The 24,366-nt window shown below is 39.5% G+C and overlaps 1 protein-coding gene across 4 annotated transcripts in view; it reads right to left on the reverse strand.

The window, feature by feature from the left end:
* The window catches only part of vps13d (vacuolar protein sorting 13 homolog D), a 290,218-nt gene that overhangs the window by 234,411 nt on the left and 31,441 nt on the right, over window positions 1-24,366 (reverse strand). For all 4 annotated transcript variants that reach the window (XM_072586664.1, XM_072586661.1, XM_072586662.1 and 1 more), the window contains exons 8-20: window positions 22,841-22,941; window positions 20,457-20,625; window positions 19,592-19,690; window positions 17,415-17,634; window positions 14,709-14,891; window positions 13,507-13,637; window positions 11,689-11,752; window positions 11,012-11,191; window positions 9,371-9,501; window positions 7,396-7,528; window positions 4,599-6,836; window positions 3,214-3,371; window positions 948-1,985 (exon numbers count right to left, since the gene is read on the reverse strand). In XM_072586664.1, coding sequence (XP_072442765.1) covers window positions 948-1,985; window positions 3,214-3,371; window positions 4,599-6,836; window positions 7,396-7,528; window positions 9,371-9,501; window positions 11,012-11,191; window positions 11,689-11,752; window positions 13,507-13,637; window positions 14,709-14,891; window positions 17,415-17,634; window positions 19,592-19,690; window positions 20,457-20,625; window positions 22,841-22,941 — 4,845 coding nt within the window. The remainder of the gene's footprint in view (window positions 1-947; window positions 1,986-3,213; window positions 3,372-4,598; window positions 6,837-7,395; window positions 7,529-9,370; window positions 9,502-11,011; window positions 11,192-11,688; window positions 11,753-13,506; window positions 13,638-14,708; window positions 14,892-17,414; window positions 17,635-19,591; window positions 19,691-20,456; window positions 20,626-22,840; window positions 22,942-24,366) is intronic.

Genomic DNA, 24,366 nt, shown 5'->3' on the forward strand with positions numbered 1-24,366 from the left:
TACAGTTAGTATGTTTGCAGATGACACCAAAAGTGGAGGTGTAGTGGACAGCGATTACAACAGGATCTTGATCAGATGGGCCAATGGGCTGAGAAGTGGCAGATGGAGTTTAATTTAGATAAATGTGAGGTGCTGCATTTTCAGAAAGCAAATCCGAGCAGGACTTATACACTAAATGGTAAGGTCCTCGGGGGTGTTGCTGAACAAAGAGACCTTGGAGTGCAGGTTCACAGCTCCTTGAAAGTGGAGTCACACATAGATAGGATTGTTTGGTATGCTTTTCTTTATTGGTCAGAGTATTGAGTACAGGAGTTGGGAGGTCATGTTGCGGCTGTACAGGACATTGGTTAGGCCACTGTTGGAAAATTGTGTGCAATTCTAGTGTCCTTCTTAACGGAAAGATGCTGTGAAACTTGAAAGGGTTCAGAAAAGATTTACAAGGATATTGCCAGGGTTGGAGGATTTGAGCTATAGGAAGAGGTTGAATAAGCTAGGGCTGTTTTCCCTGCAGCGTCAGAGGCTAAGGGGTGACCTTATAGAGGTTTATAAAATTGTGAGAGGCATGTATAGGATGAATGCATTCAGTCTTTTTCCCAGGGTGGGGAATCGAGGACTAGAGGATATCAGTATAAGGTTGAAGGGGAAAGAATACAAGGGAACCTGAGGGGAAACATTTGTTAACGCAGAGGATGGTAAGCATGTGACATGAGCTGCCAGTGGAAGTGTTTAAGGCGGACACTATAAGAACATTTAAAAGGCATTTGGACAAATACATGGAGAGGAAAGGTTTAGACTGATATGGTCCAAGTGCTAGAATGGACATATTGGTCAGCATGGACCAGTTTGGGCCAAAGGGCCTGTCTTTGTGCTCTAGAACTCTATAAGAATCCCTCTCAATTAGTTTCAGTACAATTCATGCCCATTTAAGAATTAAAATGCATAACAACCTTCAGATCCAACTTTGTGTTGACTGGTTCCTCCTGGCTTGCCTCAGATGGAGTACCTGATCCACAGGATGCTGGTTGATGTTGGAGTTCCTCCACTGGAGGTTTCAAGCCATGATTGTGAGCCGTTGAACCAATCCCAAAGAAATCCAAGATCATCACCCAGGTTTGAAGTGTGATCAACACATCTAAACAGTTGAAATCTACATCCACATTCCTGTTGATCTTGCTGTAACGAGTGGAAAATTCTGGATGCTTTTTATCCACTAGAAAAACATTAATATGCACTAATGAATCGTCAAAATTTGTTTTAGTACAGTGCAACTTGGAGCTTTTCAATGTTGGAGATGGTGGAGGGGTCAGAGGATAGTCTGTGTCTTTGTCCATATTTTGCTTTCTTCGTGTAGAGATTGGCCTCTGGTAAAACTGGAAAACATTTTGTGCTTCTTCTATGTGAGCTGGAAGGGATCGGGGCATTTCAGGATATTCTATGTTGGAGATGGATGGACAAGACTGCGACAAGTATTCTTTTTGAGTGAAACTGGAAGGTTTTGGTGCTCCTCTAGACACCATTAGATGCTTATATTTTGAGTCTGGATTCTTTTCCAACAAATCCTCCATCAGCAGCGACCGCAGAGTGATCTGAATGGCGAGTGTATGAGGCTGGTCTTTACTGAACTCAACTTCAAAGTCTTGAAACTTTAAACTAACCAGTCCTTGCGACTCCAGAGTGAGATCGCCACATAGCTGAACCTGCAGCTCAGAGATGCAGAAATTAGCATGAATTTGAGTGAATGATCTTGACTCTGGAATTGGAAAATCAACTGGAGTTGATGGATAGCTCACTTGGCCAAAAAGCCCACTCCCTTTCCACTCTCGTTGGAGATCAGAGAACTTTGGACTTCTCAATGTAGAAGTAGTATTGAGAGGTTCTGGCGTGGCAGTGGTTGAGCTATGTGGAGTTTTAGTGAGATCTTCACTGTATGTCAGGTTGTCCAGTGTCTGTAGGACCTGTTCATAAACATGTTTTGCTAACATCACCTGCATAACAAAGAAACAATTACACAATATTGCATTTGTCCGCAAATTTGACTCCTCTGCTGTTAGAGCATATCAGACCACTCACACTCAAATCAATAGGATTGCCTGACAAACCATCATCAATATGAAATATTGACCACCATCTGCTTCTTTCCAGAGATGCTGTCTGACTTGCTGAATGCTTCCAGCAGTTTCTGTCCCAACTTATGATGCTTTTTAGGTATCCACAACTGGGTGGTTGGGGTGGAAGAGTAGAATTGGTGAGAGTATTGGCAACAAGCATGAGTAGATGATCTTTTTGTCAATTCCATTGCTTTTTAGAATCACAGAATTCCTACAGTGCGGAAGCAGACCATTTGACCCATTGAGCCCATACTACCATTCCAAAGAGCATCCCATCCAGACCAACCTCCCTACCCTATCCCTGTAAACCTAATCCACTTACCCTGCACACTCCAGGGCAATTTAGCATTGCCAATCCACCTGCACATCTTTGGACTGGGGCGGAAACCAGAGCACCTGGAAAAAAAAACCCATGCAGACACGGGGAGTACGTGCAAACTCCACCCAAGGTTGGAATTGAACCCGGGTTCCTGGCGCTCAGACAGCGGCTCTAACTATTGAACCATTGTGCTGGCATTCATTTGGAACACACAACAATTAGTAAGGTCTGTTAAGAAGTAAGCAGGAGTCTAAGCTAGCTTTAGTTTAAATGACTGGCCAGATTCCAGCTGAAAAGACAGCCCTGAAACAGATCATTTCTTTCAGGTTGCTGTAAAGATCAATAATATATTTTATTATTTTCTTTCAGGAGAAAATAAAACTGTTAGATAAAGGTAGAATTTGATTATGGATGGTACTCTGATAATCACTTACTATTTGTAATTAAAACATAATAAGAATTCTGTTGTTTCATTCACTCTCTCAAACCACCTATCACAAGTTTCAATAGGTGTTTGCGAGGCCAGGTACAAAAACAAATTCAAAATGCAAGGTACTATTGCTATGACCCTGGATTATATTGTAATGTGATGTCTGGCAGCACAGACACACACACTGAATGCAAGCCATGATAACTAGTAAAGGGAACAATTACTGACAATTGACTTAAGAGCATAAAAGAGGAATACACAGGAAATAATAGTTTTGCAATGAGGGTGACTCCACATAATTAGAAAACCTATTACAAATATAATCTGCAGAAACTGGAATGACCCTGCTACTTTACCTTAAGAGGATTGACAAACTTTCCCTCAATCTTCATCTTACTGGTGGTCTCAAAGGAATCTGAAGAATTTTCAGCTGGGAAAGACAAACCTGGAGTTGAGTCAACTGGAATTTTCTCTAAGACAAACTGGATTGTGGTGTCATTCAAAATATGAAAGGCTGGAAACAGAAATCAACAATATGAATATGGTACAACTCTACCAAATAAGACAACAGTCTTTAACTAGAACTAGGTACACATGAGCACCAACTGGCATTAAATGATTACTTCAATGTTCTCTCCATATTTCCACTGAGGTGAGACACTCTGCTCTGCCCAGATAAGTGACCATTCCAAACTTCAAAGACAATGAATGTCCTTCAGGAAAGGCTCACAGGCACATCAGCCTGAGTCCATTCTCAATATACATGCACATACACACATCTCACATATACTCACGCGCACACACAAAAACCCAAAGCACCTTCTTGGGCGCTAAGATTCATTACGACAGTGTGCAGTGCACTGTTTGACTAAGCCACCAGGAAACTGGGACTTCACTTGGATTTCGATTGTATAAAACAAAAATGGTATGTACCAGGCCAATATGCAGGCAGAGCCCCGGAGACGGGAGCAGAACAAGCAGAGTCAGTGGAGTACGCGGGGTAATCAGAGTCCTGGAGATGGAAGCAGAACCAGCATGGGCTGAGTCCCAAAGTGTGGAGCAGGGTGAGGGGGCAGAGTCTCAGATGGGAGCAGAGCCCAGCATGGGCCGAGTCACGGAGCGGGGAGCAGAGCCCAGCATGGACCAAATCCCGGAGTGGGGAGCAGAGCCCAGGATGGACCAAATCCCGGAGTGGGGAGCAGAGCCCAGAATGGACCACGTCCCGGAGTGGGGAGCAGAGCCCAGCATGGACCAAATCCCGGAGTGGGGAGCAGAGCCCAGCATGGACCATGTCCCGGAGTGGGGAGCAGAGCCCAGCATGGACCAAGTCCCGGAGTGGGGAGCATAGTAAGCGGAGCCAGCATGGACCAAGTCCCAGAGTGGGGAGCAGAGCCCAGCATGGACCAAGTCCCAGAGTGGGGAGCAGAGCAAGCAGAGTCCTGCAGCGAGGAGCAGAGCCAGCCCCTGAGGGAAGCCAGCACGTGGAGGCAGTATTCTGACGCCCAGTGGGCACGAAATCATGTTGGAAAAGGACTAGAACTAGAATACTTCATAGTCACATTTTATTATCATTCTGCATTATTTTAAACTCTATATTCCCATGCTAATTTTCTTTTCACTACTGCAATTCTGTGACAACACTTATGTACCTAAGATGGTGTCGAGAGGCAACATTACAAACTTGCACTGCACTCATTCAAGCGCATGTGACAATAAAGGCTATTGTATTCTGTGAACTGACCTTGACCCTTCTGCACGGAATTAAAGAAATCTTGCCGCGTGAAATGTAGTTCTTCCTGGCTGGAGACACTGGCAGCACCTGAACCTGGCCGAGATGACTCATTGGTATCTGGCTTGCAGCTGCGCACATTGTTATTCAGGGAATACAGTTTAATGTCTTTAATTTCGACCTGCAACCGGTTTCTCCCAGAATCATCCTCACCCGTCACAAAGTTCTGGATTGAAGTCCGGCCCAAGTGTCCAACCAACAACTCAGAGCTTCCAGGTTTTCGTGGGACTGTGACTACTGGCGACTCGATATTGATGTTCAAGATTAATTTTACCGGGTTCTGCTGAGGAGAATCCATCCTACCGTCTACATCATCTTCAAGTTCAAAACCAAATGTGTCCCGCGCCTTCCGTGGTTTCTCAAAAAGTAAAACCATCTCACTGTACTCTGCTGTTTTGTTCACCAGAACAGTAGAAACTTTGGATGCTGCACTCTTCAACATGTTTTGGAAGTTATCTTCGAGTTCATCCATAGATAAGGTGAGTTCTTTAAGAATTTTGGGGGAATGGTTATAATGTAACGACGCCATGTGCAGATTCAGCAAAAACTCTTCCTTTGACTGTTCGACAAATTTAAAGCTCAGTGCTTCACTGTGGTTCATCTCAGTTTCAGGTCTCATGAAAATAGACTGAAAGAAACCAAAGTCACTTACTGCTTCATATGCTTCTGTATTTCCAATGCTCACCACAAAATGGTTCTTTATTTCATCCTGAGTCAAATCCACTAGTTGAAGACAGCCAAGAGAGCCATGCATTTCAAATCGGCTGCCCATGGAAACATTTACCTTTGTGCCATTAATACTAGCTGTAGCGATTTTTCTCCCCAATTTCTCCCCACTTGCAAGCCCAACAGTCCGGAGGAGCAGTACATTGAGTCGATGAATTTCTACTGCCACCTGTGTGTTCTGATCATATGTAGACTGAATAGATTCTCGGTCCTCAAAACTCATTGCTGGATCTACATGTGACGGCTGTGGACTTGCATCATCTTTGCCTTTTGGAAAGGATTTCTGCAGGAAGCCAATCAGTTCCACCATGGTTTCAGGATTAAGGATGATGTCCAGGTTATTAACTTGCAATGACATGACCTGTAAAGAGCTATCCAAGTTCATAGATGGGCAGTCGGAGCTCACAAACTGATATTCCAGTTTAATTAGGACATCCTGGTCCTGAGCAGGACAGGATGCAGTTACTTGCTCTTCCAACGCTGAAGAGTTGCTCAATGTAGTTTTTTTATCCAGTGAGGTACCATTGACTGATGTAGTGACAGATGAGTGAGGAGACACGGGGGATTGGGCCCCACTATCTCGAAGGCTGCCAGTGGGAACATCAAAACTCAAGTTTTTGTGTGAAGCCATCAGCAAGTCAAAGTCTGAACCATAGGTTTGGACAGTGTCCACCAACAACAATCCATGTACAGTAAGTGTCACTTCACTGTCGTAGGGCCTCTTCACAAAGTTGGAGTTGATGCCAAAAACTTTCAAGACAGAAATGTACCGTCCACAACTCTCAACTCCCAGCTGCATGTAATTGACTTTGAACTCTGCTAGAAGTAGCTTGGACTCAACCAATACCTCACGTGTATGCTGCTCAAGTGACATCACGCTCTGTGTCAAGCTCATCTTTGAATCCAGCAGCTTCCCTCGGCTATCCACTTTCTTAAAGATTTTCTCTCGTCGCAGAGATTGCTGCTCACCTGATTTCTGCTGCACCTCAGAAGCAGTCACTCTCAACAAAAAATTGCGCAATGCTGTGATTTTATCTTCATTCACATGTATTTTCAGCTCAGGCAACGTCCCAGACAGCATCGCACCAGGATGATTTGGATCAGAGGTGTACATTAACCGCCGTTCTAGCTGCAACAGCACATTAAATTTCTCAACGACATGTGTTGGTCCAACTTCGCTGTCCTGAACGTGCTTCCAATTGTCCATGACTCGTCCAACCATGATCTGCATGTCCATGAAGGACAGAGAGTATTTCTCATAAAGCTTATTGTTGATAAAATGTTGCTGCAGTTGCTCTTCAGTAAATCCTAAAGTCAGAAACTCTGGGGTCTTTATTCCGGGATCAGAGCTCGGCTCTGGAGGAGGGGTGTTGGGTGGCGTGGCTAGTGGTGTCTTGTACTCATCATCACTGATTTCTTCATCTTGGACTGAAAATCCTCCATTGGCTCTACCTTTTGGCTCATCTGTAAGTACAAAGAATGGAATTAAGAGGACATTGGGAAATTTTAAATTAGAACTAAAAATACTACAAATGAACAGCTACAGCAGATGAATATCTCAAAGAAAGACAGGCTAACATTTCAAGTATAATTTTCTTTAATTTAAATGTGAACCTATTTTTTGGATGGTAGCCAGCTTAGATTTTCATGGCAATTATTTTCTTGGTAAACCTACCAGTGCCTATATATTTAATGGAAAACCAAGATTAAAAACATGCTCTCTCCCTACCCAATCAAATGCATAATGGGCACTTTATTTAGCAGATTCAGGCACTCATTTGGATGGGTTTCCCAAAAAGAAGTGACACAGGGCCATCACCAGCTCTCCTCGCAGCAGAAAAGACCCATCTCCTTATATACCAGAATGGTTTGACCCACAGCCCTTTAAATGTTATACGAAAGCAATGAAGTTGATGGATAACTAGTAACCTGTTAAACTGAGCACTCATATGCATAATATCATTAAGAACTCCAAGTGACTTTTACTAGGAGCGACATTGATAACTGACTGAAGAAAACTTACCTCCAAAATTTGTAAGCAGAATTCGACCCAAATCCACAACAATCAGTACGGAATCTGGAGATTTGAAATCGTCTGGAAAAATCACCTGAGGAGCGGAGATGTCCAATTTCATCATCCAGCGTTTGTCATTTTCCTACCAAAAACAAAAATTCCAATAAGATCTTTAGATAACATTGTTATGTGCTAATTCTTCCTGGTGAAAACTCCTACTGACCATTTGATTAATAACGGAAAATTCAAAGATATTTAATAATGTAGTACCAACTTCTTTATATGATCTTACATGGCACAAGTAAAATAATCAATCTCTGAGTTGCTCCTAAGTCGCACATTACGTAGCATTGATCTTGCTGCACATATCATTGTGAGGAAAGTACCCTGTAATCATAGTTTGTGTCAATCTACATTCACTCCCAAGTCAGAAATTTGCTGAAATGAGGCCAGACAACCCTCAGTAATATTAAACTCAATTCAGTGGTTTTACTTTCAAGTGAAATTCTTATTAACCCAATTTTATAGGATCAGTTCTGTAACAATGCTGCTATCCCTACCCAGAATTTACTGCTTTCAAGAATAGCTCTGAATCCAATTTAATGGAAACCAGTACATTGTCACAGAGGGGACAATGCTTTCATAGAATCCCTACAGTATGACAGCAGGCTATTCAAGGTAAAAACAATGACTGCAGATGCTGAAAATCAAATACTGGATTAGTGGTGCTGGAAGAGCACAGCAGTTCAGGCAGCATTGGATGCTGCCTGAACTGCTGTGCTCTTCCAGCACCACTAATCCAGTAGCAGGCTATTCAGCCTATCGAGTCCACACCACCATTCTGAACATTCCACCCAGACACATATATACACTCTATCCCTGTAATCCCACATTTCCCATGGCTAATCCTCCTAGCCTGCGTATCCCTGGACACTATGGGTAATTTAGCATGGCCTATCCACCTAACCTGCACATCTTTGGACTGTGGCAGGAAAGTCGAACATCTGGTAGAAACCCATGCAGACACAGGGAGAATGTGAAAACTCCACACAGACACAGTCACCTGAGGGTGGGATGAAACTTTTGGTCTCCTGTGCTGTGAGGCAACAGTGCTAACCACTGAGACACCGTGTTGGCTATGTTGGTTATTTACTATAACTATGGTGGATAAAGTTCATTCCATCTTTCCTCCTCCATTCTGAATAATAATCCCAAACTTGACACAAGTTATGAATGTACGGTGAATTTAATATTTGTCCAATAGCCATTCTTCTCACAGAAAATAGGTAATTGATTAAAACCTTATCCATCACAGGAAGATCTTGTATTTTAAGATCAAAAATTTTAACATTGTGGTGCATTACATCCAGTCAAAAATATGGGATAGGCTTTCTTCAAAGGATGCTCATTTTCAGTCGGCAACTTAGGTGGCATTTCTAAAAAGGTCAAACTGTGCTTAATGCTTTGATATCTGACAGCAAAGAATTGAAATACAGAACAAGTTTGGATGAATAACACAGTTTAGCAACTTTGGAACAGAACATGGCATGACAAGAATTGAAAACACACTGGACCATTAAACAAGATTTATCAATTGCATGATTTATCATCTAGGAATTTAATTGATAAGAAATGTGTTGGATCATTAATTCTGAATAGCCACTGAATAGACAATTTGCTAACCAACTTGTCAAATAATAAAATTTATCCCTTAATTTCAGAAGTAGTATGAAAGATTTTGTGAGATGGCCTATTTGTAATTGAGGTTCAGCAACAATGGAAAAATTGCTTAAATTATACATTGCCATTAAGGATTAGTGCAGCCCTCTTGTGGCACAATGGTAGTATCCCTACTCCTGGTCCGAGAGGCCTGGGTTCAAGTTCCACTTGCACCATAAATGTGTAACAACATCTCTGGTCAGAAAAATAGGTTAACTAAAAAAATTACTGCAGCAAATTTTAGAAAATGCAGAATGCAACTTACAATGAATTCGCCCACCAGTAGCTGGTCAATGGTTTGTCTGATTTCAGCCTTTGTTTGCATTTTCAGTTTGTTGTACTGCCGTCTTGCAGCTTCTGCTACCCGTAGTTCGAGTTCTGACTGGTAACCAAAGCCTACAAAGTATATAAAAATGTATCAGTTTGCAAGCTCCAGATCCTAATTAACAAACTAAAAAATAAAAAAATGCAGTGTGATTTGTACAAAAAGAAAATAAACATATGGATGAGCTTTCTTCGACGCAAACCCTATTTGTGAATTGTCAGAATATCTTGCCCTTTGACAGGCAATCTAGATTATTAGTTTTGTAGTCCACGTTGTGGGAGAATGCTGTAAATATTTGAGCTTCTTTTACCTTACTCAAAACTCTCCCTTATTCCTAAGCAATCTAAGCACAAACAGTAGACATAAGAATATTACCATACCAAGGACAAAGCCTGGGAAAAAATATCTGTACATGTTAAAATATAGTTTATTGTTTCAATATTTTCATCCTTCCTCTCTCTGTATCAACTTCTCACTGCAATATTATTCTCAAGGTGCTGGAAATCGTATTGGGCTTTACCCAATTAGGCATTGCTTACAAATGACAAACTTTGTTAACAAGATATGATGAAAGATAGCTGTAACAACAACTTTAGTTACTTAGCACCTTCAATGTAAACCTCGAGAAGTGAGAGAAATTAGTATGTATGAAAGGAAATATTAGGAGGTAAAATAAAGACATTGGTTGAAGAAGTGGGATTTAAGCACTTAATGGAGGGAGTTTCAAAACATAGGCTCCCCCCCCAACAGCTCCAGGCATAGCCAATAACGAGTGATGTCAGGAATTAGAGACCAGAGTTAAAATACATAGGGAGCTGTAGATTTAAATCATATTACTTAATAGGTATAAAGGGAACAAATGCAAATTTTAAGTCTGAAGCACTGGCTTTGTTTGGCTTCTAGTCTTCCAATGAGAGCAGGATAATAGATGATTGAGAGTTGATGTGAGATAGAATACTGCCACACAGGATTGAGCAAGCTCAAGTTAATACAGAATGAGATGCTAAGGAGGAAAGCTTGTACTAATGGGTCTGCCAATGGCCAAGTCCTTAATGAAGAGCTCAGCAGCAGATGGTCTGAGGCAAGGGAGGATGATGGTCAATGTTACATCGAAGGAAAGACGTGATCTTTGTCTCAGACAGAAATAGGATTTGAAATTGAACAGCTGAAGTTGTTTCCAGTCTAGTTTAGCATGAGAATATGCTGGGAAGACGGATGAAGTTAACTAAAGCATTCAATGTTTATGTCTGGAGCCAACAATACAAGTGTTCATTATAATAGAGAAATTACGGTTAATGCAAAATTATACATCAGACTGCAGTTTTACAAAATGACAGTTCAGAGTGATGGAGTGGAGAGCTGGATTGTCAGGTTATATGCTTTTTGTAGCTAAGCCTGGTGCTTTCCTCACTATGAAATTGGGAAATTTGGCTGACTTTCTCCCTTCCCCAGCTGTAACCAACTAAAGTGCGCAATTACAAGTGCAAGTTGTGATTCATCGAAGATGTGGATAAATGGGTAAAAATTATCTATTGCCTATTGGGAAATAATATTGAATTTACTTCATTCTTTTTTCCTGACCTGAGGTATGCACTTTGCCCTTGTAGAAGAAATCTGCGACTTTCTTGATAACTAGAGGGTTGTAGATGATATTAAGAGGCCGACTGCTAACTTCCAATCTCCTCTCATAGTTACTGCGAATCGGATTTTTCTCATAAATCATTTCAAACACAGGTGGCATCTTACATAGTGAGCCAAAAGCTGTAAAATAGAAGAAGCAATATTTATACATTTCTTTAAAAAAAAGACTATTCCTTGGGCAATAGTTCGCTCACAATTTTCCCCAACACTGGTGCTATCCCTTCATCATGGAAATTCAGTTCAATAGAACATGCTGTACTGAATCACAAAGTACAAATTCAAAGCACAAAGAAAATCCTTAAAAGCTCCATTATCCAGACATTCTTAACGCTCCTCTCTCCAAACATAATTTGTGAGAAGTTAAAAAGATAAAAAAGCAATGGAATTTTTAGTTTAAATACATTTAGATCAGTCATATTGTATTTATTTCATCAACTCATCTTCTCTCCTTAACATTCCCTCATAACAATTAAAGACAGGACACATGTCAGAAAACTATTTCTGAGACTAGCGTTAAATAAGCCATTTCCGATACCTAATTCTTGACTTTACCTATGTTTCTCCGTCATAAAAAGAAAAATAAATATTCCAGCATAACGCCTCATCTGGATGCATACCTGTTGCTTCCGATAATGTGGAGCGTAATCCCAATGTTTGAGATAAGCTTGCAGGATCTTTTTCCTGAAACAGAAAGGATTCACACAGATTAAATTCTTTACATGGCTAACTGTTCTCAGTTGCAAATCTATGATTCCGCTCAGATAGAACAACAAGAGTTAATATAAATCAAGCTAATTGCATCTTGCAGACACAGTGCCATTTTTCTGGGAGAGGTAAATGCAATAACAATGGAATACAGAGGGAGAGATCCCACAAAGTTATTATTAAATATAAATAAGAATATTTTCAATTGTTGTTGTAAAAGCTGACCCTAGTCTATCATTCTATAATATCAACTGATTCAGTTCCTGGACCTGAATCCAACAACTACATACCCACTTTATGCAGCTGAAACCCATGCTCCAATTGTGATATTTGTTTGGAAGTGTAAACAAAGCAATGCAGATGATAAAATGAACATTTCCTGGGTCAAACGTATATAACAAAGTCCTTATGAACATTTTTAATCAGCTACATCATGAACCTATCATTGCAATATATATATAAAACATTAATATTCATGTACATGGAAACTTCAACATAATTTAGCATTCCAAGATTGTTCATAAAGGGGACTCAAACACCAATATAACTAGGGAGGAGAAAATAAGAGTTAGCCAAAGATACTCTTAAAAATATAAGAATACGCATGCTTTTGAAAGTGGGCTAGGATGCAGCAACAGAGAAGGATGTAAGATTAGAATTTCAGATAGTGGATTCAAGATAATCAAAGATCCTATCATTGTTGAGAGGGAGAAGAAATTTACATTGATGGAAGGGAGTTTGGAATAGAGGGACCTGGAGTAAATGCGCACAAATTAGTTGAGAAAGCAATTCAAAAACCGAACAGGGTCCTGAGCTTTATAAATACAGGCATTGACTACAACACTAAGGAAGCAATGATACATAGGTTTATCTCAATTACAGAATTGTACCAGTTCCAATACCATTATGTACACAACTCGAAGCGGCATGAAGGCAATTTCGTGACTGGGGAGTGGAATTAGTAGTGGTAGCAGTGGCAGGGAGAACAAGACTTGATGTGCAGTGGTAGTGTCCCTGCTTTTGAATAAGACGTTCTGGGTTGGAGTCCAATTCCAGGACTTGATGATCATAGTTCACATTTATGACATGGCCAAACAGGTTAATAATCAAATTGTTAGTCCTTCCAACACAGGAAATCGGAGCGGTAGAGTCTCCTTGTCAGCAAACCTTGATATTGGAGTGACATCCCTAAAGTTGCAATGTCTGGTGACAAGGTTCCTTGAAAATTTTAAGAGAAACAGGTTAGCATTACTTTGTCTTCATCATACTCCATTAAGTGTGAGAAGAGAAAAGAAGGTGGTGACAATGGAGTGGGTGGAGAAAAGATTTTCAAGAATGATTCCAGGAATGGGAGACTTCACTTAAGAGCAGAGAAGGGAGAAGCTACAATTGTTCTTAAAGAAGGTTAAGATGAAATTTGATTGGAAAATCATGAGTTATTTGCAAGGTGGAGATTGGGAGAGCTGCTTCCATTGGCTGAAGAGTCAAGAACCAGACATCATCGAGTTAAAGAAAATAAAAAAAAGAAATAAAGGTGACTAGCTGAAAATCTCTTTTTATGTAGGACGTAGCTTGGATCCAGAATACACCTTTCATGAGTGTGGTGCAGGTAAATTCAACTGTGGCTTTCATTAAGGAATTGGATAACTGAGAGAAAATAATTGTCAGCCTACAGAAAAAATACAGGGAAATTACAGACTCAAACATAACTGACGTGCGTTGACACCTACCGGTTTGGGTGAAACTAGGACAGGGAATAAGGATCCTTGTGTTGCCAAGTCTCGCAAGAACAGGCCTCCCAGTTGCATGGAGAACAAGGATGATTCTGTGCGAGGGGAGGACTCCACCCCAATTTTCACTCCTGAAAGGTTTAAAGAAGGCATTGTAATAGTTTTCTCCCATCCCAGAATAATAGAATGTTTTAGAATTGCACGCTGCTGCACTTTCAGAACAGTTTCCTCAAATCAAAATGGTCAAGATGGTTAGCTGACATCCCAAAAATATTATCCATTCTCTTTTCTCCAAGTTATCTATTCTGAGCTAATAAAGTTTGCTCTAGTTTCTAAAGGTTATCATACTGAAAAATGAAAAGGAATGAAGATTTATTTTTAACAAGGGAAGGTTCCAGGGACTGGAGTATCAAAATACTTAATGACAAATGGAAAGCTGCAAGTCTGACCTCCCAATCATAGGTAAGCCACAAAATTTATCAAATAGGAGACAGGAATCAGAAAACTTTCCCTTTCTTTTCTTTCCTGCATCTTTCAGCTACATATGAATGCACGAACAAGGAACAAGAGGCGGCCACTCGGCCCTTTGAGCATGCTCCACCATTCAATAGGATCATGGCATATCTGATTTTAACTCAACTCTACATTATTGCATCTCACCGGTAGTCTTTTATTTCCTTGGTAACCAAGTATCTATCCACCTCTGCCTTAAAAATACTTAATGTTCTGCATCCACTGCCTTTTAATAAAGGAAATTCCAAAGACACAGAAAAATGGTTCCTTATCTGCTTTAAATAAATGCCCAGATTTTTAAAATATGACCAAGATAATCAGGGTAGCTTTGGGGTAAATTCCTTTAACACAATTGGTTAGGTTATTAGAATATCAATTAGTGCTGAGCCTTTAATAGTGACTACTGGCCTGTTTTCCAAGTTAAGTGATATTCATATAGTCAGCGATATTTTAACAGAAGTATCACTTACCTGTAATTGCCTGCCTTTTCTACTACCATCACCAAGGTTTAAAATCTAGACTCGAGATCACATAAGCATCACTAATATTTTATCCTTTAATTTTTCTTCCTTTTAGTGACATTGTTAATGCGTCCCTGCATTAGGAGAGTTGATCCTTCATCAAGGATTCACAATAAATAAATAACTGAAATGACTCCAGGGTATCATCACAACCCAAGCATAAACTACCTGAAAATTCCAAGTCCACAAAGGCTGTCTCTGTCTCATCAAGGTCTGTATCTTTTCCACGTTTGAGCAAGCTGACAGTTGCCCTTTGTAGCAGGAAGTTCAGTTTGATAAACACATGGTCCCTCCTTGTGAATGTGTTCATGGTCGATGTGTCAGTCATGGTGTCAAAGATTTCATCAGCAGCTAGAAAACAACGAAAACAAAAGTTATCCATGGAATGTTTCAAGAAACTACACAGCATGACCAGATAATTGGTTATATGTTATCTTATACATGCAATATCCCAGTCTGATGGTCAACCAGGTACAAAGTGTTTACAATTTGTAATCATCAATAATATATTACGAATTCCAAGTGGCCATGAGCACTGCTGAGAGAGACCCGGTCACACTAAAGCATGATGTCAGGACACATTTGGACACTGTACCATGAAAGAAAGTTGACTGGTCACAAATTTAACAAAAAATATAAAGGTTGTAGTTGTGCTGCAGTGAGGGGTCTGGAGCCTAAGATTCATTTTTAAATTACCTGAGCAACATCTACCTTCTGTTGTAAATAATAAAAGCAGCAAGTTGACATTCAAGAATTTTCCAGATATAGTAACAGAAATTGCAAGGATATCATATGCCACTTTTCAGAAGGGCTGTGGTTAATTTTAGACATTTTGTAAAATGTTAAAACATACTAATACTTCAGAAATGTCCACTGCAGCAGAATATCTTTCACCGAATCCATTCTTGGAAAAAGCCATGTTTTCTCAACTCGGTACCAATATAAATGGTTATTAATTGTGCCATCCAGTTATGCACTGAAATAACTTAATTGCTGCATTCAAATAACTTAATAAATTTATTACTTAACTTTGAGACCAGTCTCAGAATCAGTGCATTAACGAAGGCTCAAAATTAAGAAATACAAAATAAAATTGAACAGTAGCAATTGTCACTATGTACATGGTGACAGATGTCCAGTGACAATAAACAGGATATCACAATCACTAATCAAGTTTTAAGATGGATAGATAGATGCCGTGCCCCAGTTGGTTTGCTGATAAATGCAACAATAGGCAGAAAAATGATCTTGAATTCAATCTTGGTTCTGAACTCAGCTAATCTCACCTGGGGTTACTAATAAGGATACCACATTTAGCCTCACTAATCTGGAAAAGATTCTTAATCATGGACTACCTAGTGACAGCTCCTGAAAAATGTACAACCACAGATGTCAGGTGAAGGAGCTGCCTGAGCTCAACTGCATGTGTAATGTAAACTGCGTGATTTATGTTTTTTTTAAATATAATTTATGGCAGGTTTAGGTTCTTCGATTCTGGGTTAGTGAGAGACATGGATTTTTCTTTGTGTCTGAAGTTAATGTACTTGAGAGTATTTCTGTAGCTATGTTGATTTATTTCAAAACACTCCTTTTTTAACCCTGACTTTGAAATTAATGGGTTTTTGAGTGTATGGATAAGAGATTTGGAACCAAACAGTTTAGATGATCAAGATTTTTTTTAAGCTTAAGGGAAATACTCAACTTTGGGTATTGTGCCAGGAGTGTGTTTTGGGTACTACACACAAGTTGTTATTTTCTTTTTAATTTACAAAGGAATATTTCAGAATTTAAGAGATCATACTTTTACTGCGTGTTTAAAGATCTTTGAATGCATTTTATAAACAGATAGTTTCATTTATTCTTTTTTTTTACTCATTTCTTTTGTGGATAAACTTCTGTTTTATCATGAAGCATTGAATGCTTATGTTTCAATGACAGACATTTGAAAACCAAAACAAATTAAAATATGATCTATCAAGCTATGTTTCAGTCTGGGACCTGACTTGTCCAGTAATAACAACAGCTAAGAACATAGAGGGTCTAATCTTTAGGCAGTGGCTAAGTTCACAACTGAAAAATGTCTCCACAAGATGGATACTGTGTAGAACCTGTCATCTGTGGAAGTGATGATCAGCAATGAGAGAAGGGGGAGAAAACTGATTGAAAAAGGATGAAGACTAAGATAACATCACCTGCTTTTATGTTGTGATCCAATGGGAATCAGCATTGTGGCTGAGCATTCATTAGATACAGAGAAATCTAATGAAATACAATGAAATTTGTACAAAATCTGATAAAATAACTAACAACCTGAGGTCAGTTCTATAATCTTTATTCCTCCATTCCTTCTGTGATTTCCAGATTTGCATAGTTAATTAACATTTGAAAGTTCAGCAATATTTCAAATGTGTTTCAAAAAAATGTCAGCAATGAAGTAGGAGACTGATATAATTATCCCAGATTACAGGGGCTGATTCTTGACTGAATGCCACCCTACTGCTTTCCTACTTGCCTAGAACTCCACATTTAATGCCAGTTATGAGGATCCGGAGGACAATATGTTGTGTGAAATTCATATTAATTGACTGCATTTAACCTGATTAAGTAGTTCATTGTATTAACGGATAGCATCATTCCAGTCACTATTAGTGAACTGCACATTTCAAAGGTGGAAACATGACTGAGTTAAGATACTTACACCATCATCGAGGAGAAACATTAGTTAGTTGTTTCAGTGCCACATAAACTTACTGCTCCTAAAGTAAAATTTCACAAACACAAAGTACAAAGCTCCAACTGAAATCAAGCTCAATTTGAACTGCAGTGACACAGACTGTTATTTTTGAAGGAATTGCACAAATACAAGTCTTTTACCGAGCTCCTCTTCTGAACTCCACTGTTGTTGCTCTTCAGCGGTCAGGCTCTCTACAGTCACATCTTGCTCCATCTGCTGAGGATTCTGGGAGTATCCATACCAGCCAGCCCATCCAGGGAACCAAGACTGCAGGTACTGGATCATGCCACTGCGATTTTTATGCATAGATTGTGGGCATGAGGAAGAACTTAGAGGTTCTGATGGTGGTTCACGCAGACTCTATTAGAATGATCGAAAAGAAAGTGAAATTTAAACCTCCAGTCATTCCCAGAAAGACCCGCCAAACAAGTTACAAGTAATCCTGAATGCAGAACAGTTACATGACTGGTATGAACGATAATCTTATTTTTACTTGCCATAATTACAAGCAGTATCTCACTCATCAACAACTCTACAGTTTCCCACGTGCTGTGCTCATGCTTTGAAATTTGCCAGTCTCAGTTTCTTTCAACTAAATGCCTGGCATTGGCATCTCTACAGGTAATTTTTTAAAATTAAAATTATGTAGTTTGTTTTAGTTATTTTCACTTCATATGTTCATTCACCTTCCTCCAACCCCTAGATTGCAAGAAATACAAGTACTGAATATTATTTTTTGCAACATCTCATCATCATAGATGGACGACCCGGGATAAACAGTCTGCATATCAAGCCACATGGTCTGACACGTGGTTCCAAAGTTTCAGCAATACTGCTCTGACCAGTTGCTTGATGTTTGAGAGACCTGAGAAGATACTCATATTTTGCCCTTCTAATCTCTGGGCTGCCATTCTTCTTGCCATTTGCTGGATCTTCAATAGCAGGACAGGGATATCCAGTTTCTTTTGATTTTATTTTCAGCTACATGACAATCCATCACCAGGTTTAACAGGCTGCTGGCTTAGAACTCAATCACCACTCCATTACTGCCACAGGATCAAAATCATCAAACTTCATTCTTAACAGCACCACAGCTGTTCTTACACCCAAAGGGCTGCAGTGGTTGAAGAAGGTAGCTCACTACCACCTTCACATGGGCAATTAGGGATGGGCAAATGCTGGCCTAACCAGGAACACCCACATTTTATAAACTTATAAAATGAAGATACTAATTAATCTAACTTCATTGAATAGGATTGCCCAATGCAGATTGCAAAATTTCTACCCAAGGAACAAACCTACTTATTTACATCCATGGAGCTTATGACTGGAACAGACTAGGCTCAAGGATCCTGATGGTGAGTAGACATACTACTTTGTATCCCTGGATAAAATTGCATAGCTTACCATTATTGGTCATTTTTCTGCTACAAGGCCCCGTGGATCATTGATTTGCAGGCTTGCCTCAATCAAAGTGTGACCTACACAAGTACTTTAACTCTATAAAGGTCTGGTTAGACCCCATTTGGAATACTGCGACCAGTTTTGGGGCCCACACGTCAAGAAGGACATACTGGCACTGGAGCGTGTCCAACGGAGATTCACATGGACGATCCCTGAAATGGTAGGCCTAACATACGATGAATGGCTGGGGATCCTGGGATTTTATTCATTGGGGTTTAGAAGGTTGAGGGGAGATCTAATAGAAACTTAAGATAATGCATGGCTTAAAAAGGGTGGACGCTGATAAATTATTTCCGTCAGATGAGGATACTAGGACTTGTGGGCACAGCCTCAGAATTAGAGGGAGTCAATTTAGAATGGAAATTAGGAGACATTTCTTCAGCCAGAGAGTGGTGGGCCTATGGAATTCATTGCTACGGAGTGCAGGGGAGGCTGGGGCATTATGCCTTCAAGGCAGAGATTGATAAATTCTTGATCTCGCAAGGAATTAAGGGATATGCGGAGAGTGTGGGTAAGTGGTATTGAAATGCCCCTCAGCCATGACTGAATGGCAGAGTGGATTTGATGGCGCAAATGGCCTTACTTCCACTCCTATTTCTTAAGGTCTTATGAAAGACCTATTCCATTCGGATATAAAAATAAAGCAAACAAGTCAGTCACTTACCAACATGGCTCAGGTATTGAGTATATCTCTCAATGTCATGACCTTGATTTTAATCACAAGTATACCATCTTGGATCAATCTGATCATTTACCATTATATGGAGTTACTTCCTTTTTTAAAAATTATATACTGGTTTAACCCCAAAATACTAATTATGTATAAAAGAAAACTTTATTGCTTAATCCTGACCTCTGCCAGTGTATCTTGTTTTTTGAACCGCTCATATACAATTTCTCGCAAGATTTTCAACTCCTCAAAGGTCTGTTCATCCTCAATTCTCTTCAACTCCTGGAAACAAAAACACAATTCCAACCACTTCAGTCAGGGATAGATATGAGAGATAGGGTTAGAAATAGGACTTCCCTAAAATATGCTGAAAAATGTGTTGCTGGAAAAGCGCAGCAGGTCAGGCAGCATCCAAGGAGCAGGAGAATTAACGTTTTGGGCATAAGCCCTTCTTCCCTAAAATATGCATGTATTGTTGTTACTTAATCATCAAATAGAAAATGAAGCATTTTTTCAACTTGACAAGTTCATAAATAGAAAAGCAATGCAATTTACCATTTTTACAAGTCAAAGATTCTCCTAAATCAAACCAAAAGCATTCTTCAGTAGCAGTGCCATGGAAAGACAGGCCATTACCACTATTTCTTCAGCAGCAGTCAAGTGAAATATATTGCTGCAACTGTACTGCTGGTGACAAGCAGATTACAGTTCCACCATTTTTTGAGCTCCTCAATGCCCCACTGTGTACAGTGTAAGCACTGACCCGATTGATCCTCTCAGTACTCATTGTAAAATGTCTGCCCAAGTTCCCAAGTATATCTATTGACACATAAACAAACCCACATTTGCAATGGAAGCACTAAGTAGATCCTTTCCCACCATCCCTAGAGCAAATTCTCTGTTTTACATATATGCCCACACCCTCCAAACAAATAGGCAAGTACCCCACACCCACCAAACCACACAATCCCATGTACTAACTGCTGTCCCTGAAACCCTAATGTATTGGAGCTTTTAAATGAGTTATTCACAGCTAAGATTGCATCACCTCATCTTCAAAGGAATTCAGGCTTCCTTGCAGCTTATGATGGTATTTCTCTGTATAAAATACTGCATCTCTTGCTCGTTGCAATAGATATGACCAGTTTAATCGCTTCCTCTGCTCACGGATCTCAGCAAGATTTGCATTCAGGGCAAAATTCCACCATTCACGTGAACTATTTGTAAGAAAAAAGAATGTATAGAATAGAATTTTCCAATAAGTTTTTCAATAAGATCCTTTATTAAACAATTCTACAACTCCATTTGGTCTACCCCTTCCATGGGAGTATAGACCAAATGGAGTTTTCAGATAATGCAGGAGTAGAGGATATGCCAGGATACATAGTTGAAAAAGACATTCATTCAAGTATTATTTTATATTTTAACTTACTATGGACACATTTATAAAATGAATTATCTGTGTAAACATGTACGGTAGAAACAATTCCCAACAAAATCATTGCCATCGGAATTTCTTACAAAAAGTCATGATAGTAAGAGCAAGCAGACTTGGGACAGAATAGATTAAATTTAAAAAAAAGCTAAATCCTTCTGTAAAATGAAGCATCCTAATAAATAAGTGACTACTCTGATCGGCACAAAGCAATAAGACCTACTCAGAAGCACTTCAGGCAATGCTCATGACCTGTTTAAAGCTCGAGCATAAATCAGTCATAAATATTTCAGAGATTACTAATGTGCTTCACGTCCTACTTCAGTCCAGGCTACTCTGCCTGAAATAGGATGCCAAAATGGGATTAAAACAATGAAAACTGGAATGCAGAGGAATTTTCAAGTGACTACTTACTATCCTCCAATTTCCTAATTCACTAATTTTCTTTCTTCTCTCAAAGATGCAAAATTCATATTGGAGCACAGTCCCTTGGGCACCATTAGCTGTCCAGTACGAGTACATTTTATACACGCATCTAGATTAGGTGCAGCACAAGACTGTTCAAGCATCAAAGCGAAACCCAACCCTTGTGTTGCCTGACATCCGCACACTGCAGGAATCAATGGATACCAGTCAGGAACAAAAACTCTGAGATGTAAACAGTGATTGCTGTCACTGAGATCAGTTAACTCAGCATAAACTGGGTACGGAAGGTTGTACAGTTGCTCATGCAGTGGTGTTTTTATTCACTAAGCTATACAAGGTTCATTAGATGTAATAATGTTTACAACTTGTCATTTTGCAATGGAAAATCCCAATGGCTCAGATTCTGTGGTTAGCAGAAACTGGTGTCATCAGTTCATTGTACTACACTTGCTCACAGGCTTCATTGGGCAATTGCACACTCTACAGGAGATCTGGGATATACGTGAACTGTGTATGGCCACAACTAGCTAAAGTAGTTGATTCAGGTTATGCATATAGGGTGAAATAAACAGATTTCAAGAGATATTGGAAGAAGAGAAGGGGAAATAAGAGGGGTGGGGAAGAATATTTAAAAAACTTAATATGCTTATATTTTCCAACAATAATAATGATGTGACAGTTTCAACTTCACGACCGTAATAGTTAATTTACAGCAGTAGAGAGATTGTTTGGCAGTAATTAAGACTTACCATTCAGCTTAAGAGTGACCAATTCTGAAACTGTCAAGTCCTCAGTTTCTCTGAGGATTTTAGTGAATATCTACTTCAGCAACATCATACCTACATGTTTCAATGGGGAGTTTCTGTCTAAATAATGGAATAATTAAGCATCTGGAGAAGGGACAAATCAGACAGCAACCTCCTGACCTCCATGTTCCACACAAGTATGCAGTTGCCAGAGTCCGACTTACACTTTAATATCCATGCTGCTGACTGCATCAATGGTCCAGATTGTGTAGTAAATATAACATTTCAAAAAATTTGTTTTCACATTCGTGTGACAATGAAGGAACTAAAAGCTGTTCAGTTACATGCAGACCAAAGGGTTACTAAAGGGTTTTCTCAACATCATTGCTGTAGTTTTAAGAAAACATGAATTGCAATATGTAAGAACGGATAAATGCTTATTGTAACAAGACACAATTCTATAAACCACAGGAGTGAAGTCTCAATTATCTAGTAAAATCACCGACTCTTGCAGTAAATTACACCAGCATTATAAAGGCAACCAGAGTGTTGCTTTTAAGGTCAGAAATGGATTGAATTAAACAGCTGTGTTTTATCTTTCATTAATTTGCATGGGATAAGATGGCAGAATCTAACCAGCCTTGCTCATACTTCCAAGCCACTAGGCAAATATCACTTCTGATGGCATTCTAGATACGAAAATAACATATTTCCTTCCTAGATGAACAGGATCACATGTAAAAAGTGGAATGGTGCAAGGAATCAAATAGATTAGTTCACTTTACTCACAGAAGCTAATAAATATTAATCAGAAGGGAGATTTACTTTGATTTGACAGGAACCTTTGGTCTCCATTTTCTTAGTTGGAGTTGTCGCTCTTTTCTTTCCATTTCTTTCAAGAATGTCATCAATTGCTGGTACTGTACCTAGGCACACAAGTAGAGAGGGACACTAAAATAAGCCAACAACCAGAAGAATGCTTGTAAAATCAAAACATTATTCACAATTTATATCCCGAATTGTTTTGTTTTTAAAAACACTTCGCATAGAGCACGAAAGTGGATTATAACCATTGTGGGCTTAGAACGAACAACTAGCCTTTGTACAATATCTATGAAGTCCTAAGGTCCTTCACAGGGCAATTATCAAACAAAACTGCCAAAGATATAGGAGGGAGGATCACCATAGATTTCATCAAAGTAGTAGATTATAAGGATCTTCTTAAAGGAGAAGAGAGAGATAGGGAAGTGGAGAGATTTAGGCAAGGAGTGATAAAGCTTTAGAACTTGGCAGCTGAAAATACAGTTACTAATGGAAGAAATAAAATTGGGGATGCGCAAAAGGCCTGAGATAGAGGATCACGTATAGCCTGGAAGGTTACAGGGCTAATGGATGACACAGAGATAAGGGATGAGAGCTTGAAAGGACTTGTAAACAAACATGTGTATTTTAAAATCAAAGCACTTCTTAACCAGGAGACAGTATAGGTCAGAAAGCCACAGAGATGATGATAAATAAGACTTGGTGAGAGTTCAGATATGGGCAGCAGAGCTTTGGATGTTAAATTTATGGAATGAAAAAGTTGAGAAACTATTGAGTACATTATTATCATCAGCCTTGATCACTCTAAAGACATGTATGAGAGTTCCAGCAGCAAATATAGTAAAGCTGTTGCAAATGAGCAATTTTAACAAAATGAATTTAAGTGGACTTAGTGAGTGTTATTATGTTGGAAGAAATAGGAATGTGGCAGTGCAAAGAGAAGCCATTATAGATGATTCTCTGGTTACTACTGAATAGCTAAGAATGGAAGCAGAAAACTGCAGATCCCCCTCGATGGATGATGGACGAATGGTGTTGGAGAAAGATTGTTTGGTCGATTTTTTGGATGGCCGTTTGACAGGTCAACAATGAGGAGAAAGGATAGTTCATCTTTGTCAGTCACAGAGAATACAATTTGTGGCTTTGATAAGAAGCAATTCAGTATTGTAGCAGGAGCATAAATCTGAAAAGAAGAAATTAAAAACGCAAGATTCTGGGAAAGATGAGCATAGACTCTGAGACGACAGCACCTGCCAGGTCTGCGGTGAGGAAAGCAGTGGCTGTTTGCAAGGACAGAGGATGGTAGAAGGATGACCAAGGGCTGATCCTTTATTGACAGGAACAATCATGGTAGGCTTGAAAGGAGATGGGCACAGTATCCAATGAAGGGGAAAGATTAACAATATCAGCTATCAAAGGGCAGGAAGAGAATCTAGGTGTTTAGCAGTTTATTTGAAGTAGAGAAAAAGGAGGTCAAGCTTAAGGACAAGGCAAGCTTTGAAATGGGATGAGGGGATAGAGGACAAGTA

The sequence above is a fragment of the Chiloscyllium punctatum genome, chromosome 16, assembly GCF_047496795.1.
Source record: "Chiloscyllium punctatum isolate Juve2018m chromosome 16, sChiPun1.3, whole genome shotgun sequence".
NCBI lineage: Eukaryota > Metazoa > Chordata > Chondrichthyes > Orectolobiformes > Hemiscylliidae > Chiloscyllium > Chiloscyllium punctatum.